At 38.5% G+C, this 17,608-nt stretch overlaps 1 protein-coding gene across 1 annotated transcript in view; it reads right to left on the bottom strand.

The window, feature by feature from the left end:
• LOC123511845 overlaps positions 1 to 17,608 on the bottom strand; it is a 62,382-nt gene that overhangs the window by 23,496 nt on the left and 21,278 nt on the right. The window contains exons 11-19 of the mRNA XM_045267897.1: positions 16,294 to 16,384; positions 15,966 to 16,102; positions 15,277 to 15,480; positions 14,251 to 14,433; positions 5,568 to 5,683; positions 5,308 to 5,398; positions 4,906 to 5,009; positions 4,073 to 4,193; positions 3,469 to 3,663 (exon numbers count right to left, since the gene is read on the bottom strand). Coding sequence (XP_045123832.1) covers positions 3,469 to 3,663; positions 4,073 to 4,193; positions 4,906 to 5,009; positions 5,308 to 5,398; positions 5,568 to 5,683; positions 14,251 to 14,433; positions 15,277 to 15,480; positions 15,966 to 16,102; positions 16,294 to 16,384 — 1,242 coding nt within the window. The remainder of the gene's footprint in view (positions 1 to 3,468; positions 3,664 to 4,072; positions 4,194 to 4,905; positions 5,010 to 5,307; positions 5,399 to 5,567; positions 5,684 to 14,250; positions 14,434 to 15,276; positions 15,481 to 15,965; positions 16,103 to 16,293; positions 16,385 to 17,608) is intronic.

Raw genomic sequence — 17,608 nt, 5'->3', positions numbered from 1 at the left:
AGCAGAAACTAATGAAGGAAAAAGAGGCACTACATAGTGGTGTACGTACCACCTAAGACAAATGCATGGTCAGTACAGGAATATGAAGAAATGATAAGTGATACAGGAACATGTCTGGAAGAAATGTTGGGTGGCTGTGAACGAACTATAATGATGGGAGATTTTAATTGTAAAGAGGTGTGTTGGGAGGACTGGTCAATGGAAGGATCAGAGACAACATGGGGAAATACACTATTGACACTGGCAATGGAAAATGTGTTAACTCAGTGGGTCAAAGAAGATACTAGGTTTGGAGGAGAGGGAGCATCGTCAAGACTGGACTTGGTCTTTAGTACAGAGCCAATGGTCATTGAGGAGATGAGGGTGGAGTGCCCTTTAGCAAAGAGTGATCATGCAGTTTTGGAGTTCAAGGTGATAGATGAAGAGAAATCTAGAAGAAATGAAGAATATAAAGTGGGAAGATGGAATTATGCCAAGACAGATTTTGGAAACCTAAAGAAATTCTTTCAAGAGACAAATTGATGAAATTCAAGAGTGCTAAGGAGCAAATGAAAAGTGGAAGGAATTTATAAAAATATACAAAGAAGGTGAGAAAAATTTGTACCAATAAGACAACATAGAGAAGTTGGAAAGCAGGACTGGTTTAACGATAGATGTGAAAAGGCTAGAACAAGAAAAGAGGATGCATGGAAGAGGTGGAGAAGGAAAAGACGGATTAAGCAGTGGAAAGTTACAAAAGAGCAAGAAATGAATATGTGTTGATTAGAAGAGAAGAAAGAAAGAAACAAGAAAAGGATATAATTGATAAATGTAAAGACCAACCAAGGCTTTTTACAGACATGTGAACAACAACATCAAAAATAGAGAAAGTATTGAAAGTTTAGAAGTAAATGGAGTATGCAGTGAAGATCCCAGGAAATGGCAGAGGCTATGAATGGATGCTTTCGGAAGGTATTCACAAAGGAGACTGCTTTTGACAAACCACTGGTAATGGAACAGAAAGGGATTATGAAGGAGTTTCAAGTAACTGTGGAGGAGATCAAGAACATGATGGGGAGTTTAGAAGTGAGAAAAGCTGTGGGACCTGATGGGGTATCAGGATGGATTTTAAGAGAATGCAGGAGCAACTGGCAGAAAAAGTTTGTGAAGTAATTGATGCCTCATTAAGGGAAGGTGTAGTGCCCCAAGACTGAAAAGAGCTAACATTGTCCCAATCTATAAATCAGGTAACAAGAGAGACCCATTGAACTATAGACCAGTGTCACTTACAAGTGTGGTAGCTAAGATGTGTGAGAGGGTGGTGAAGAATAGATGGACAGACTTCTTGGAGAAAATGACATACTTTGTGAGTGTCAATTTGGTTTTAGAAAAGGGCGTTCATGCACGACAAACCTGATATGTTACTATTCGAGGGTGATAGATGTAATACAGGAAAGAGATGGTTGGGCTGATGGAATATATCTGGATTTAAAAAAGGCCTTTGATAAGGTACCACACCGGAGACTGATCTGGAAACTTGAAATGGTAGGAGGAGTGCATGGCAGTTTACTAAAATGGATGGAAGACTTTTGGTAGGAAGAGAAATGAGAACAATAATTAAGGACAGACCATCAGAATGGGGATTGGTGGAGAGTGGAGTTCCACAGGGATCAGTGTTGGCACCAGTAATGTTCGCGGTCTACATAAATGACATGGTGGATGGGGTGTCCAGTTATGTGAGCCTATTTGCAGACGATGCAAAATTGTTAAGAAAAGTGAGATGTGACAAAGATTGCGAACTACTCCAGGAAGACTTGGACAGAATATGGAAATGGAGCTGTACATGGCAAATGGAGTTCAACACGACAAAATGCAAGAAAATAGAGTTTGGCAAGAGTGAAAGAAGAATCAGGAGTATGTACAAGATAGGAAATGAAGACATAAAACCAGTCATGAAGAAAAGACCTTGGGGTGACAATTACCAATGACCTATCGCCAGAGAGACATATAAACAAAATAATTGGAGAAGTATTGAACTTATTGAGGAACATAAGAGTGGCGTCAGATATTTAGATGAAGAAATGATGAAGAAAATAATTACTGCAATGATAAGACCGAGGCTTGAATATGCAACAATACAGTGGGCTCCGAACTTAAAGAAACACATAAGGAAACTAGAGAAAGTACAGAGGGCTGCAACGAAAATGGTGCCTGACTTAAGAGATTTGACTTATGAAGACAGACTGAAAAGAATGCAACTTCCGACCCTGGAAAACAGAAGAGAAAGGGGAGACCTGATAGCAATATACAGAGTGATGATTGGCATGGAAAAATGGATAGGGAAGATCTGTGTATGTGGAATGAAAGAATGTCGAGAGGGCATGGGAAAAACTAAAATGGCCACTTATAGGAGAGATGTGAAAAATATAGCTTCCTCATAGAAGGGTGGAAGCATGGAATAGTTTAGACGTGGAAGTGGTCAACGCAAGGAATATTCATGATTTTAAGAAAAGCTGGACATTAATAGATATGGAGACGGGACAACACGAGCATAGCTCTTTTCCGTATGTTACAATTAGGTAAATACAATTAGGTAAATACACACACACACACACAAGGAAATGATGAAGAAATTGATAAGTACTAAAATAAGACCTAGATTGGAATATGCAGGAGTTGTGTGGACCCCCATAAAAGAAAAACATAAGAAAATTAGAGACTACAAAAATGGCTACAAGAATGGTTCCAGAATTTAAAGGGATGACATATGAGGAGAGACTAAAGGCAATGGATCTACCAACCTGGAACAGAGAAGAGAGAGAGGGATCTGATACAAGTTTATAAATTGATTAACGGAATGGATGAAGTGGATAATGAGAAACTGATCCTGAGAGAAGAATATGACTTTAGAAGCACAAGATCGCATAGTAAGAAACTAAGGAAAGGAAGATGTCTGAGAGATATTAAAAATTTAGTTTCTGCAAAGATGTGTTGAGACTTGGAACAGTTTGAGTGAGGAAGTGGTATCAGCAAAGAGTGTACATAGTTTTAAAGAAAAATTGGATAAGTGTAGATATGGAGACGGGACCACACGAGCATAAAGCCCAGGCCCTGTAAAACTACAACTAGGTAAATACACACACACACACACACACACACACACACAGCTCAGTGGTTAGAGCGCTGGCTTCACAAGCCAGAGGACCGGGGTTCGATTCCCCGGCCAGGTGGAGATATTTGGGTGTGTCTCCTTTCACGTGTAGCCCCTGTTCACCTAGCAGTGAGTAGGTACAGGATGTAAATTGAGGAGTTGTGACCTTGTTGTCCCGGTGTGTGGTGTGTGCCTGGTCTCAGGCCTATCCGAAGATCGGAAATAATGAGCTCTGAGCTCATTCCGTAGGGTAACGTCTGGCTGTCTTGTCAGAGACTGCAGCAGATCAAACAGTGAAACACACACACACATTCTCACACACACACACACACACACACCGTTATGGCAGCTGAAGCCCGGGTCATCCAGCAGCCAGTGGGAGCCATTAAAGTAAGCAGTGGTGGTGGTGTTGCCAGTGAGGGACATTTGATCAGGAGGGCAGCTATAGCTTACCACATCCCCCTCCCAGTAGTTGTCAGGTGTGGAGCTCTCTATCTCACTGCCAGGGGGTTGTGGGGGTTCCTCTTGTGCCACTGTAATTTAGACACATGTAGAAAAGGTGTGAAGTGTAGAATCTCAAACATTAATTCCTTTCATTTCATCATTTAATAGTTCTTTTTATTAGAAGTTATATGTGAAATGTTTATATGCTCCTACAAAAACAGATTTATTAAAATGGAGTGGATTTTGAAATTTTCTAGTATTTATGATGTTTACTTTTGTTTATATGAATCTTCAAAAGAAAAAGTACTAAAAGGAGTACATTTTGCCCTCTCAAATCTCCAAGACCCTTATAATCCTATTGCTTCCTTACTAAATCTTTCATAACAGTATTTAACCACCCTTTATTCTTCATTAAATTCCTTTGACACCATTGAGATCATCTTTATTTTCTATTGAAGCTTCTGAACACTTGATTTCCGATACACTGTCCAGACTTGCCTCGCCTGCAGATGAGAGAGTTAATATCCACTTCTGTCCATGTCTCATCCTCACCACACTCAATTGTCATGCTGGACTGCAGAGAGGGAAGCAGTCGGCCATCTGTGCACTCCAGCTCAACCTTGGGGAGAGAGAGAAAGGGAGAGAGAGAGAGAGAGAGAGAGAGAGAGAGAGAGAGAGAGAGAGAGAGAGAGAGAGAGAGAGAGAGAGAGGAATTCAAGAAGCAGTTGTCACATAAGTTTAAAATTTTGTACCTTTGCTTTAAAATTAGATCTTTTAAGTTGCTTATGTTGTTTTCTACTTGAGGTTGTGTTCCTTTTGTTATCTCTTATTGTGGCTCCATTTTTCTTCTTTGTTTTTTCATTGGCTTTAACCTTTGTGTTCCTACTTGTTTTGGTTGTCACTTTTTCTGTTCTTGCTTCTCTCCTTGGGTTTTTTTTGTATTTTGGGCTATTTTTTATTGTTCATTTTTTTTGTTTCTATGTTTTTTGTTCATTTTTTGTTTCTATACAGTAATACTCCACTTAACAAATGTTCGTTTAACGGATTTTCGCTCTACGAACTGCTTTGACACCCCCTATCCTGTTCGTTAAGCAGAGTATTACTGTACTTGTTTTTTGTTATTAATTATCTGTGCCTGCTTGTTTTTCTTATGATTTTTATGTTCCTGATTATTTTTGTTTTTATTTTTGTGTTCCAGCCTGTTTGTGTGCTTATTACTTGTCCTATGTTGTGTATGCATGTTCCTATGTAACACATTTATGACTACGTATGTTCTGTTGCTGTGTTACATTTGCTGTGCTTCCATGATCTGTGTATTACATTGCCATTACCTCTGTTCCAACTTCCCTGGTGTAACTGTCCCAGTTGGAGATGACAGGGGCAGCAAAGGGGACCTCAAATGGATGTGGATTAGATGGCGGGTCTGTCATGCACACTGAAACACACAGGTATCAATTGACAGATTTGTGAATGAATCTGTAGATAAAGTACCTTGCCTAGTGCTCAACTTGAAGACATGAATAACATTGAAGTTACTAAATAGATAGGTATGTAGATATATACTCAGCCTGATGCTTAACTTGAAGGTACAGTATAATGAAAGGTGAAGTTTGATGTGACAGGTGGAAAGAAGGACAAATAGAAAACGTTGCTTGACAGGATGCAGAATGATTGGTAGCATAGTAGTAGTCAAAAGTAAGGACGTAACAGGAGTTCACCAATATACTACCCACATTTAGCGCAGTAAGGATTTTTCAGCCATCGTGCCCAGCGGCCAAATTCCTTACATGTCATTACTCTTTCGCTCTTCACCTCGGGGAACGTCTACAGTGGAGGAGTAGCATGTGATGAAAAAATACAAAAATGTCAGGTTTATGCTTCAGTATAATACTTGCTTAGATTTTGAAACAAATCACAGGGAAAGACATTTGATAATTAGATATCAATTTAAAGTGGAAAGTATAGGGTAGTAAAGGTGAAAGGGTCTCCCCACCTGAGGCAAGACTGTGCCGGGGGAGCAGGTGTAGGTGACAGTGTCGCCGACAAACGAGACATTTTGGGGGTTGTCCAGGGTGATGCTAGCGCCGGGCTCTACTGGGTCCGGGCAGGCTGTGGAGTGGAGAGAGAAGAAGGGAGGTCTCATTTTTCTAAGATTAAATTATGCAAGAGCAGATTTTGAAAAGTTAAAAAAATTTCTTGTCGATATTGAATGGAGGAACACTAAGAACGGAAGGACAATACAACATGCTTGGTACAATGCCAGATGCATAGAAGCTAAAAGGAAAAGATAAAGCTTGGAAGAAACTCAAAAAGCAGAGAAATGAAAACAACCAACAAAAGTATAAGGATGTGAGAAATGAATATATTAGAGTAAAGAGAGAGGAAGAAAGAAACTTTGAGAAAGATGTGATGCGAAAAAGTGAAGATTAACCCAAGCTTTTCTACAAATTTATAAATGGTAAGATGAAGAATAAGGAAACAATAGAAAAATTAATTAAAGGAGGAAAGACATACCAAAAAGCAAAGGAAATGAGTGAAATAATAAATAAGAGTTTCAAAACTGTTCACTGAACAAGAGGAATTTACAGAACCAGATAGGACATTGCACTGCCAAGGACTGCAGGAAATCATATTGCACAAAGGATATATTGGAAGACTACTAGAGAATTTGGATGTCAGAAAAGCAATGGGGCTGGATGGTGTATCAGGCTGGGAACTAAAGGAATGTAAACAGCAGCAGTTAGATCCAGTTTGGGAAATGGTTACAAGTTCATTAAAAGAAGGGAGAGTACCACTGGAATGGAAGAGAGCCAACATAATCCCAGTATTCAAGGGAGGAAAGTCAACTGAGCCATTGAATTACAGACTGGTGTCACTTACAAGTCTTGTGAGGAAGATGTGTGAAATTATCAAAGAAAAATGGGTTAAATATGTAGAAGGAGGACAGGTTATATTGAACAGACAATTTGGGTTCAGGACAGGAAGGTCATGTGTTGAACTTATTAAGCTACTTTGGAAGTTGGAGAGCATAGGAGGACTGAGGAATTTTGTTGGATTGGATAAGGGATTACTTGAAGGACAGAGAGATGAGAACTGTGATCAGAGGTATATACTCGTCTTGGGGTAAAGTAAAAGGTGGAATGCCACAAGGGTCAGTGTTAGCCCCCATTATGTTCCAGGTATATGTAAATGACATACAAAATGGGGTACCAGTTATATTAATTTGTTTGATGATGCAAAATTGCTAAGAGTAATCAAAACTCGAGAAGACTGTTTGCTGTTGCAGGAAGATATATACAAAATTTATGAGTGGAGTAAGAAGTGGAAGTTAGAGTTCAACACCAAGAAATGTCACGTAATGGAATTAGGAAGGAATAGGAGAAGACCCATATGGAACTATCTGATGGGAGAGGAAGAGCTAATGAAGACTAAAGAGGAAAAAGATCTGGGAGTGATTATGCAGGAAAATCTGAACAACAAAACAACAATTAAGTAAGATATTTGGATTAGCATATAAAACATTGACTAATATTAGGGTGGCATTTCAATTCCTGGACAAAGATATGATGAAAAAATTTATTACAAACATGATACATCTGTAATTGGAATATGCAGCAGTGGTGAGGTCACTGTGCTTGAAAAAAAATATAAGAAGATTAGAATGAATTCAGAAAATTGCTGCAAAGATGGTGCTGGAACTAAAGAATCTAACATATGAGGAAAGGCTGAAGGAAATGGGACTACCAACCTTACAAGATAGAAGAAAATGAGACCTAATAACAATGTATAAAATAGTTAATGGCATTGAAAAGATAGACAAGGAAGACAGAAGAAGCTGGAAGGACAAGAGGACATGCAAAGAACATTTGGATGAGGCAGTGTGTGAAGGGTATTAGAAAATACAATTTTCCACATAGAACGGTGGAAAAGTGGGATGCATTGAGTGATGAAGTTGTTACAGCATATAATGCACATAACTTTAAATAAAAATTAGATAATTGGAGACATAAAGAAGACACTATGAGCCCCACTCAAACCCTGTATAATACAACTAGGTAAATACACACACGCACACACACACAGTATACCTGGACATAAAAAAGGGTTTTAATAAAGTCCCTCACAGCAGACTACTTTGGAAACTAGAGAGCATAAGAGGACTGTGAGGAACTTTGTTAGACTGGATAAAGGATTATTTGAACAACAGGGAGATGAGAACTGTGATCAGAGATACATATTCATCTTGGGATAAAGTAACAAGTGGAGTGCCACAAGGTTCAGTGTTAGCCCCCATTATGTTCCAGATATATGTAAACGACATTCACAATGGGGTAAACAGTTATATTAATTTATTTGCTGGTGATGCAAACCTACCAAGAGTTATCAAAACCCAGGAGGACTGTTTGCTGTTAGAGGAAGATATAATTAAAATCTGAGTGGAATAAGAAGTGGAAATTGGAGTTCAATGCCAAGAAATGTCATGTAATGGAACTAGGAAAGAGCAAAAGAAGACTGTTATGGAACTATCTGATAGGAGAAGAACAAAAAATAAAAACTAAAGAGGAAAAAGATCTGGGAGTGATTAAGTGATTATACAGGAAAATCTGAACCCCGAAAAACATGTAAGCAAGATATTTGGATTATCATATAAAATGTTGACTAATATAAGAGTAGCATATTCAATTAATCAACAAAAATATGATGAAAAAATCATCACAAGTATGATAAGTCCAAAGCTAGAATATGCAGCAGTGGTGTGGTCACTGAGCTCTAAAAAATATATAAGAAGATTAGAATGGATTTAGAAGATAGCTACAAAGATGCTGCTGGAACTAAAGGACCTAACATATGAAGATAGACTGAAGGAAATGGGACTGCCAACCTTACAAGATAGAAAAGAATGAGGCAACCTAATAACAATGTAAAAAATAGTTAATGACATTGAAAAGATAGACAAGGAAGACCAGGTGCTAGTGACAGGTAGAAGATGTTGGAAGGACAAGAGGACATGTAAAGATTAGGATTAGGCAGTGTGTAAAGGATATTGGAAAATACAGTTTTCCACATAGAATAGTGGAAAAGTGGAATGCATTGAGTAATGAAGGTGTTACAGCACATAATGTGCATAACTTTAAAGAAAAATTGGATAAATGGAGACATGGAGACAGGACACTATGAGATTTGTACAATACAACTAGGTAAATACACACACACACACACACACACACACACACACACACACACACACACACACACACACACACACACACACATGTAATGTATTCCAACGTAAATGGAGTGATATCGGGGATTTTAGAACTCAACGATTACTTGAGGGATAAGAACCCAGATATTGTGGGTCTTACTGAAACAAAACTGGGAGAGAGAGAGAAGACCTGATGATGGTTGGAGAAGGGAAATATAATGTTTGGAAAAGAAATAGAGTAGGTAAGATGGGAGGAGGAGTGATGTTGCTGGTTAAAAAAGATATAAAAGTGGATCAAGTGAAAGAAGGTATGGGAAAGGCAGAAGTGCTAAAGATCAGAGCAGAAACTAATGAAGGAAAAAAGAGGCACTACATAGTGGTGTATGTACCACCTAAGACAAATGCATGGTCAGTACAGGAATATGAAGAAATGATAAGAGATACAGGAACATGTCTGGAAGAAATGTTGGGTGGCTGTGAACGAACTATAATGATGGGAGATTTTAATTGTAAAGAGGTGTGTTGGGAGGACTGGTCAATGGAAGGATCAGAGACAACATGGGAAATACACTATTGACACTGGCAATGGAAAATGTGTTAACTCAGTGGGTCAAAGAAGATACTAGGTTTGGAGGAGAGGGAGCATCATCAAGACTGGACTTGGTCTTTAGTACAGAGCCAATGGTCATTGAGGAGATGAGGGTGGAGTGCCCTTTAGCAAAGAGTGATCATGCAGTTTTGGAGTTCAAGGTGATAGATGAAGAGAAATCTAGAAGAAATGAAGAATATAAAGTGGGAAGATGGAATTATGCCAAGACAGATTTTGGAAACCTAAAGAAATTCTTTCAAGAGACAAATTGGATGAAATTCAAGAGTGCTAAGGAGCAAATGAAAAGTGGAAGGAATTTATAAAAATATACAAAGAAGGTGAGAAAAATTTGTACCAATAAGACAACATAGAGAAGTTGGAAAGCAGGACTGGTTTAACGATAGATGTGAAAAGGCTAGAACAAGAAAAGAGGATGCATGGAAGAGGTGGAGAAGGAAAAGACGGATTAAGCAGTGGGAAAGTTACAAAAGAGCAAGAAATGAATATGTGTTGATTAGAAGAGAAGAAAGAAAGAAACAAGAAAAGGATATAATTGATAAATGTAAAGACCAACCAAGGCTTTTTACAGACATGTGAACAACAACATCAAAAATAGAGAAAGTATTGAAAGTTTAGAAGTAAATGGAGTATGCAGTGAGGATCCCAGGAAATGGCAGAGGCTATGAATGGATGCTTTCGGAAGGTATTCACAAAGGAGACTGCTTTTGACAAACCACTGGTAATGGAACAGAAAGGGATTATGAAGGAGTTTCAAGTAACTGTGGAGGAGATCAAGAATATGATGGGGAGTTTAGAAGTGAGAAAAGCTGTGGGACCTGATGGGGTATCAGGATGGATTTTAAGAGAATGCAGGAGCAACTGGCAGAAAAAGTTTGTGAAGTAATTGATGCCTCATTAAGGGAAGGTGTAGTGCCCCAAGACTGGAAAAGAGCTAACATTGTCCCAATTTATAAATCAGGTAACAAGAGAGACCCATTGAACTATAGACCAGTGTCACTTACAAGTGTGGTAGCTAAGATGTGTGAGAGGGTGGTGAAGAATAGATGGACAGACTTCTTGGAGAAAATGACATACTTTGTGAGTGTCAATTTGGTTTTAGAAAAGGGCGTTCATGCACGACAAACCTGATATGTTACTATTCGAGGGTGATAGATGTAATACAGGAAAGAGATGGTTGGGCTGATGGAATATATCTGGATTTAAAAAGGCCTTTGATAAGGTACCACACCGAGACTGATCTGGAAACTTGAAATGGTAGGAGGAGTGCATGGCAGTTTACTAAAATGGATGGAAGACTTTTGGTAGGAAGAGAAATGAGAACAATAATTAAGGACAGACCATCAGAATGGGGCTTGGTGGAGAGTGGAGTTCCACAGGGATCAGTGTTGGCACCAGTAATGTTCGCGGTCTACATAAATGACATGGTGGATGGGGTGTCCAGTTATGTGAGCCTATTTGCAGACGATGCAAAATTGTTAAGAAAAGTGAGATGTGACAAAGATTGCGAACTACTCCAGGAAGACTTGGACAGAATATGGAAATGGAGCTGTACATGGCAAATGGAGTTCAACACGACAAAATGCAAGAAATTAGAGTTTGGCAAGAGTGAAAGAAGAATCAGGAGTATGTACAAGATAGGAAATGAAGACATAAAACCAGTCATGAAGAAAAGACCTTGGGGTGACAATTACCAATGACCTATCGCCAGAGAGACATATAAACAAAATAATTGGAGAAGTATTGAACTTATTGAGGAACATAAGAGTGGCGTTCAGATATTTAGATGAAGAAATGATGAAGAAAATAATTACTGCAATGATAAGACCGAGGCTTGAATATGCAACAATACAGTGGGCTCCGAACTTAAAGAAACACATAAGGAAACTAGAGAAAGTACAGAGGGCTGCAACAAAATGGTGCCTGACTTAAGAGATTTGACTTATGAAGACAGACTGAACAGAATGCAACTTCCGACCCTGGAAAACAGAAGAGAAAGGGAGACCTGATAGCAATATACAGAGTGATGATTGGCATGGAAAAAATGGATAGGGAAGATCTGTGTATGTGGAATGAAAGAATGTCGAGAGGGCATGGAAAAACTAAAATGGCCACTTATAGGAGAGATGTGAAAAATATAGCTTCCCTCATAGAAGGGTGGAAGCATGGAATAGTTTAGACGTGGAAGTGGTCAACAAGGAATATTCATGATTTTAAGAAAAAGTTGGACATTAGTAGATATGGAGATGGGACAGTACGAGCGTAGCTCCTTTCCTGTATGTTACAATTAGGTAAATTAGGTAAATACACACACACACAACATATGTACCACCAAAAACGAATGCATGAACCAACTGAGAATATAAAGATATGATAGATGACACTATAAGGAGTCTAACGAGAGTCATTAAAGAAAGGAAAAAAGTGGTGTTAGTAGGAAACTTCAACTGTAAAGACGTGGACTGGGAAAATTATGAAAGTGGTATGGGGGAAGAAGCTTGGGGAGAAAGATTCCTAAACCTAATGATAGATAACATGATGGATCAAAAAGTAAAGGAAAACACAAGATTCAGAGGAAACGATGAGCCAGCAAGATTAGACCTGGTTTTTGCAAGGGCTATACAAATGAATGATGATATAAGATATAAGTGCCCATTGGGAAAGAGTGATCATGTAATATTAGAAATGGATATAGAAGAGGGAAAAGAAGATAGAGATGAATCATACAAAGGAGGCCAATTAAATTACAGAAAGGCTGATATTGAGAATCTCAAGAACTATTTCAAATACGTTAACTGGGAGGAGATGGAAAACTCTGAGGGGGTGCAAGAAAAATATAACTTATTTTTGGAAATATACAAAACAGGAGTCAGGGAATATGTCCCGAAATATAGAAGAAGGAAAAAGATTGGTTTAACGCAAAGTGTGCCAGGGCAAAGGAGAAAAGAGATGGAGCATGGAAAAGGTGGAGGAGAAATAGAAATGCAGTAAATAAGGTAAACTTCAAGATAGCAAGAAATTAATATGTTAAAGTGAGGAAGGAAGAGGAGAGGATCTACGAAAAGGACATAGTTGAAAAATGCAAGGAGCAACCGAAATTGTTTTACAGATTCATAAATGGAAAAATAAGACAAAAAGAAACAATAGAAAGGTTAAAAAGAGAAAATGGGATGGTGGAAGACCCAAAAAGTATGGCAGAACTGTTAAATAATAAGTTTTGAAAGACCACATGGGAAATAAAGACCATCTATATGGAAGAGATTAAAGTAACCAAGCTTGAAATAAAAGAGTTAATGAAGGAACTGGATGAAGAAAAGGCAATGGGACCAGATGAAGTCTCAGACAGAATACTGAAAGAATGTAGGGAAGAACTAGCAAGACCTATACACAACATCATTAAATGCTCAATAGAAAATGGAACAGAACCAGTAAAATGGAAAAGAGCGGAGGTGGTTCCCATATATAAGAGCGGAAGGAAGGAAGAACCTCTAAATTACAGACTGGTATCATTAACTAGTATGATATGTAAGATGTGTGAAAGAATAATAAAGAAACAATGGATAGAGTTCCTTGAAGACAACAAATTATTATCAAATAGCCAATTTGGCTTTAGAAAAGGTCGGTTGTGTGTAACAAATTTACTGAGTTTCTACTCTAGAATAGTTGACGGGGTACAAGAGAGAGAGGGATGGGTTGATTGTATTTACTTCGATTTAAAAAAGGCATTTGATAAAGTGCCACATGAAAGGTTGCTGTGGAAATTAGAGGAGAAGGGTGGTTTAAAAGCACTTTGAGATGGATGGAAAATTATTTGACGGGGGAGAGAAATAAGGACGGTAGTCAAAGATATGAAGTCCAAGTGGAGAGCAGTAGAAAGTGGAGTGCCACAAGGGTCAGTATTGGCACCAATACTTTTTCTCATTTATATATATATAAATGACATGCCAGAAGGAGTGAACAGGTACATAAATCTGTTTGCGGATGATGCGAAACTGTGCAGAGTTATAAGCAAAAAGAGGATTGTGAAATACTGCAAGAAGACCTAAATAAGATCAGGGAATGGAGTAAAAAAGTGGGAGATGGAATTCAATATGGACAAAAGCCATGTCATGGAAATGGGAAAGAGTGAAAGACGACCCGTGGGAATCTATAAGATGGGAGAAGGAGTAGAACTGGAGAAAGTAAAAAAGGAAAAGGATTTGGGAGTGACGATGAAAGAAAATAATCAACCGGCAAGCCATATTGATAGAATTTTCAGAGAGACATAATTTGCTAAGGAATATTGGAATAGAATTTCATTATATGGACAAAGAAATGATGAAGAAACTGATAAGTACTATAATAAGACCCAGATTGGAATATGCAGGAGTAGTGTGGACCCCTTACAAAAAGAAACATATTAGGAAGCTGGAGAGACTACAAAAAATGGCTACAAGAATGGTCCCAGAACTTGAAGGGATGACATATGAGGAGAGACTAAAGGTTATGGATCTTCCAACATTGGAACAGAGAAGGGAGAGAGGGGATCTCATACAAGTTTATAAATTGATCAATGGAATGGACCAAGTGGGCAATGAGTATCTGATCCTGAGAGAAGGATATGCCAGTTGAAGCACAAGATTGCATAGTAAGAAACTGAGGAAGGGAAGATGTCTAAGAGATATTAAAAAGTATAGTCTCCCGCAAAGATGTGTTGAGATGTGGAACAGTTTGAACGAAGAAGTAGTGTCTGCAACGAGTGTACACAGTTTTAAGGAAAGATTGGATAAGTGTAGATATGGAGACAGGGCCACAGAGCATAAAGCCCAGGCCCTGTAAAACTATAACTAGGTAAATACAACTAGTTAAATACCACACACATACCAGGGTGGCAATAGCTTGTCTTGTGCCAGCCATTCCCTGAGCACACCATCTGCAGCTCCTCCTGGCCCTGTGCTCCCCGGTAGTTCTCCAAACAGGTGGCATTCACTCGGTCTCCGACCACATAAGTCTGGTTCTCATTCCAGCTGATGTTGTGTCCTTTGTACATAGGTTGGCTGTCACAAACTGGTGCAGGGAGAGAAAAAGTATGAATACAGGTCATAATGGATCTGTGGTAGTGTACTTATATAGTAATCTGACTGTCACACACATGAGAAGTGCAGAGAGAGAAAGATAAATGTTGTTACATAAAAATATAAAACACAGATTTCTTGGTTCTAGTTTAATTTAATGAGATAAGCTTATGGGTTATGGGTTTTCAGTTTGGTGGACTGGTCTGTTAGTAATAATTAAGAGTATAATGTTGAAAATACTGTTGACAACAAAGGGAGTGATAAGTAATCTCAAGTTTGTAAAGTGAGTGATTGGGAAACACAAGTAGAGGCAAGGTATTTTATTCCCTGAAATAAAATAGTACCTTGCCTCAACTTGTGCTTCCCTACCACTCACTATACACTTTTGTCTTCATTTATACACTATCATGTTTCATGCAAAAATTAATGTACTGTATAATTTTGAAAGGCACCTATTGTTCCTGCATTGACAATCTTCTAATGTATTCTAGTCATCTAACCCTTCCTATTTGAGAACTATTTCTTTCTTTTTGTTTTCTTCTCACTCTATCAAGCAAACCTATCACTTTTTGCCCCATCCTTATCTTAACCCTTTCTTTATAATACAAAACAATTAACTGGAACAAAAGTAATGTATGAAGCTTTTATAACCATATACAAGAATGTTAGCAATGAAAAGAATACATTTGCAAATTCTGCCTACTCCAACAGACAATCTCTTAACTATAAGAGATTGGGTGCAACTGTAGAAGAAGTAAAGATGTCTCAGAGTGATTGGTGATTAGGGAAAGGTGTACCATGTGGCAGTCAAAGGGTTAATCATTACTTCACTTACCATCGCAGGGAATGACTTGGGGGTAATAGCCATACGTGCCATTCTGGAAAGAGCAGGTGGTAATCTGTGTGTCATTACCAAAGGTGGTGGTGACGTCAGCTGGGCAGATGATGGTGATTGAGCCGTTGAGGTACTGGTGGTCAGTAGAGTAGGTGACGTTGGGGCAAGGGCCAACAATGTCCAAAATGGTGATCTCATTGCATACTGTGTGTGTGTGTGTGTGTGTGTGTGTGTGTGTGTGTGTGTGTGTGTGTGTGAGAGAGAGAGAGAGAGAGAGAGAGAGAGAGAGAGAGAGAGAGAGAGAGAGAGAGAGAGAGAGAGAGAGAGAGAGAAAAAGAGAGAGAGAGAGAGAGATTATATTAGAGTATATCTATTTCATTTCAGCCTTTTCTTATTTCAGAACTTCTTCCCATCTCATTACTTACAGGCATGTATCACCTTTCCCCTTCAGTAATTTTCATCCCTTCATTCCCTCTTTTTTTATGTCAGTGGGGTACAGGCTAAGGGTGTTAAAAGGAAAAAAAGACCCCTTGAGGTGCCAGTCCCTAAAGGAAGATCAAAAGGGTCATCTAAAAGTAAAGGATAAGGGTTGAAACTTCCTGATGGCAAGAATTTAAGTCTGTTCTCTTGTTCTGTCTGTTTTACCATCAAAGTATCAATTCATTAGCCATTCTCTCTTCACTCCTTACCTTCTACTGGGGAGCAGTCAAAGAAAGATTTTTCCTCATTGTTGTAGGAATACTCCCAGCCACCCATTTCTCCAGAGCACTTGGCCCACTGCTCAGACCATGACATGTCCCCCAGCACAAAGTAACCAGGGTAGCAGCTGTAGGGAGGGAGAAGAGTGTTGATGGCAGGTTTGGTTAGGTTAGATCTATGACAGTTTTTATTTATGCGTAGAAATACTGACAATTGATATATACAATAGTACTTTTTTTTCTAGTCTCTTCCCTTCAGAGAGAGAGAGAGAGAGAGAGAGAGAGAGAGAGAGAGAGAGAGAGAGAGAGAGAACTTCACCTGTAGTTAATAATGGTACCGTAGCGATGGTTCAGAACTGGATGCATTAAGGTGGCGTTGTCTGGGGCTGAGGATGGGTCTTCTGTACAGGCTGTGGGAGTGAGAGGAGTACTAAGTTTGTTTTTATTTTTATTATTATTATTATTATTATTATTATTATTATTGTTATTATTATTATTGTTGTTGTTATTATCATTATTATTATTATTATTATTATTATTATTATTATCATTGTTATTATTATTCATTGTTACTGAGTGAAAGGCAGTTTGGTTTCAGAAAAGGAAGATCGTGCGTATCCAATTTATTATGTTTTTATTCAAGAGTGACTGACATATTACAACATAGAGAGGGATGTGTGGATGCTATCTACCTGGACTTGAGAAAGGCTTTTTATAAAGTACCACACAATAGACTGATGTGGAAACTAAAGAAGATTGGAGGAGTAAGTGATAAACTAGCAAAATGGATGGAAAATTACTTAGTGGGAAGAGAAATGAGAACAGTGGTGAGAGGAAGGAAGTCCGAGTGGAAGAAGGTAACCAGTGGAGTTCCACAAGGGTCAGTGCTTGGTCCCATCATGTTTTTTATTTATGTTAATGATATGTCAGTAGGAATTGACAGTTACATGAATATGTTTGCGGACGATACTAAAATTATGAGGAGAGTAAAGAATGTGGTAGATTGTAACAAGTTACAGGAAGATCTTGATAAAATATATGAGTGGAGTAAGGAGTGGCAGATGGAATTTAATATAAACAAGAGCCATGTTATGAAAATGGGAAGAAGTAGATACAGACCAAACTGGGATTACAGGCTGGGTGATGAGAAAATTGAAGAGACCAATGAGGAGAAAGACTTAGGAGTAACCGTGCAAAACACTTTGTCACCGGAGAAACACATTAACAAGATTTTTTGGAAAACATATAACATGCTTCAAAATATTGGCCTTGCATTCCACTACCTAGATGAAGGAATGATGAAGAAGATATTATGTACCTTAATAAGACCCCAGTTAGAATATGCAGCTTGTGTCTGGTCACTGCATATGAAGAAAAATGTTAAGAAGGTGGAAAGGGTACAGAGGCTGGCAACAAGGATGGTACCAGGACTCAGGGAGTTAGACTATGAGGAAAGGCTGAGGGAACTGGGGCTGACCACATTAGAAGAGAGAAGAACAAGAGGAGACATGATAACTATGTATAAATTGGTGAACAAGATTGACATATTGGACAGAGAGTTGATAAAGGTGACCACAAGTAATCATCTCCGAGGACATGAAAAAAAAAACTAATAAAGGACATCTGTCTAAATG

Source organism: Portunus trituberculatus, chromosome 32 (genome assembly GCF_017591435.1).
Source record: "Portunus trituberculatus isolate SZX2019 chromosome 32, ASM1759143v1, whole genome shotgun sequence".
NCBI lineage: Eukaryota > Metazoa > Arthropoda > Malacostraca > Decapoda > Portunidae > Portunus > Portunus trituberculatus.
The sequence above is the reverse complement of the archived record's forward strand: the minus strand, read 5'-3'. Positions and strand labels throughout refer to the sequence as shown.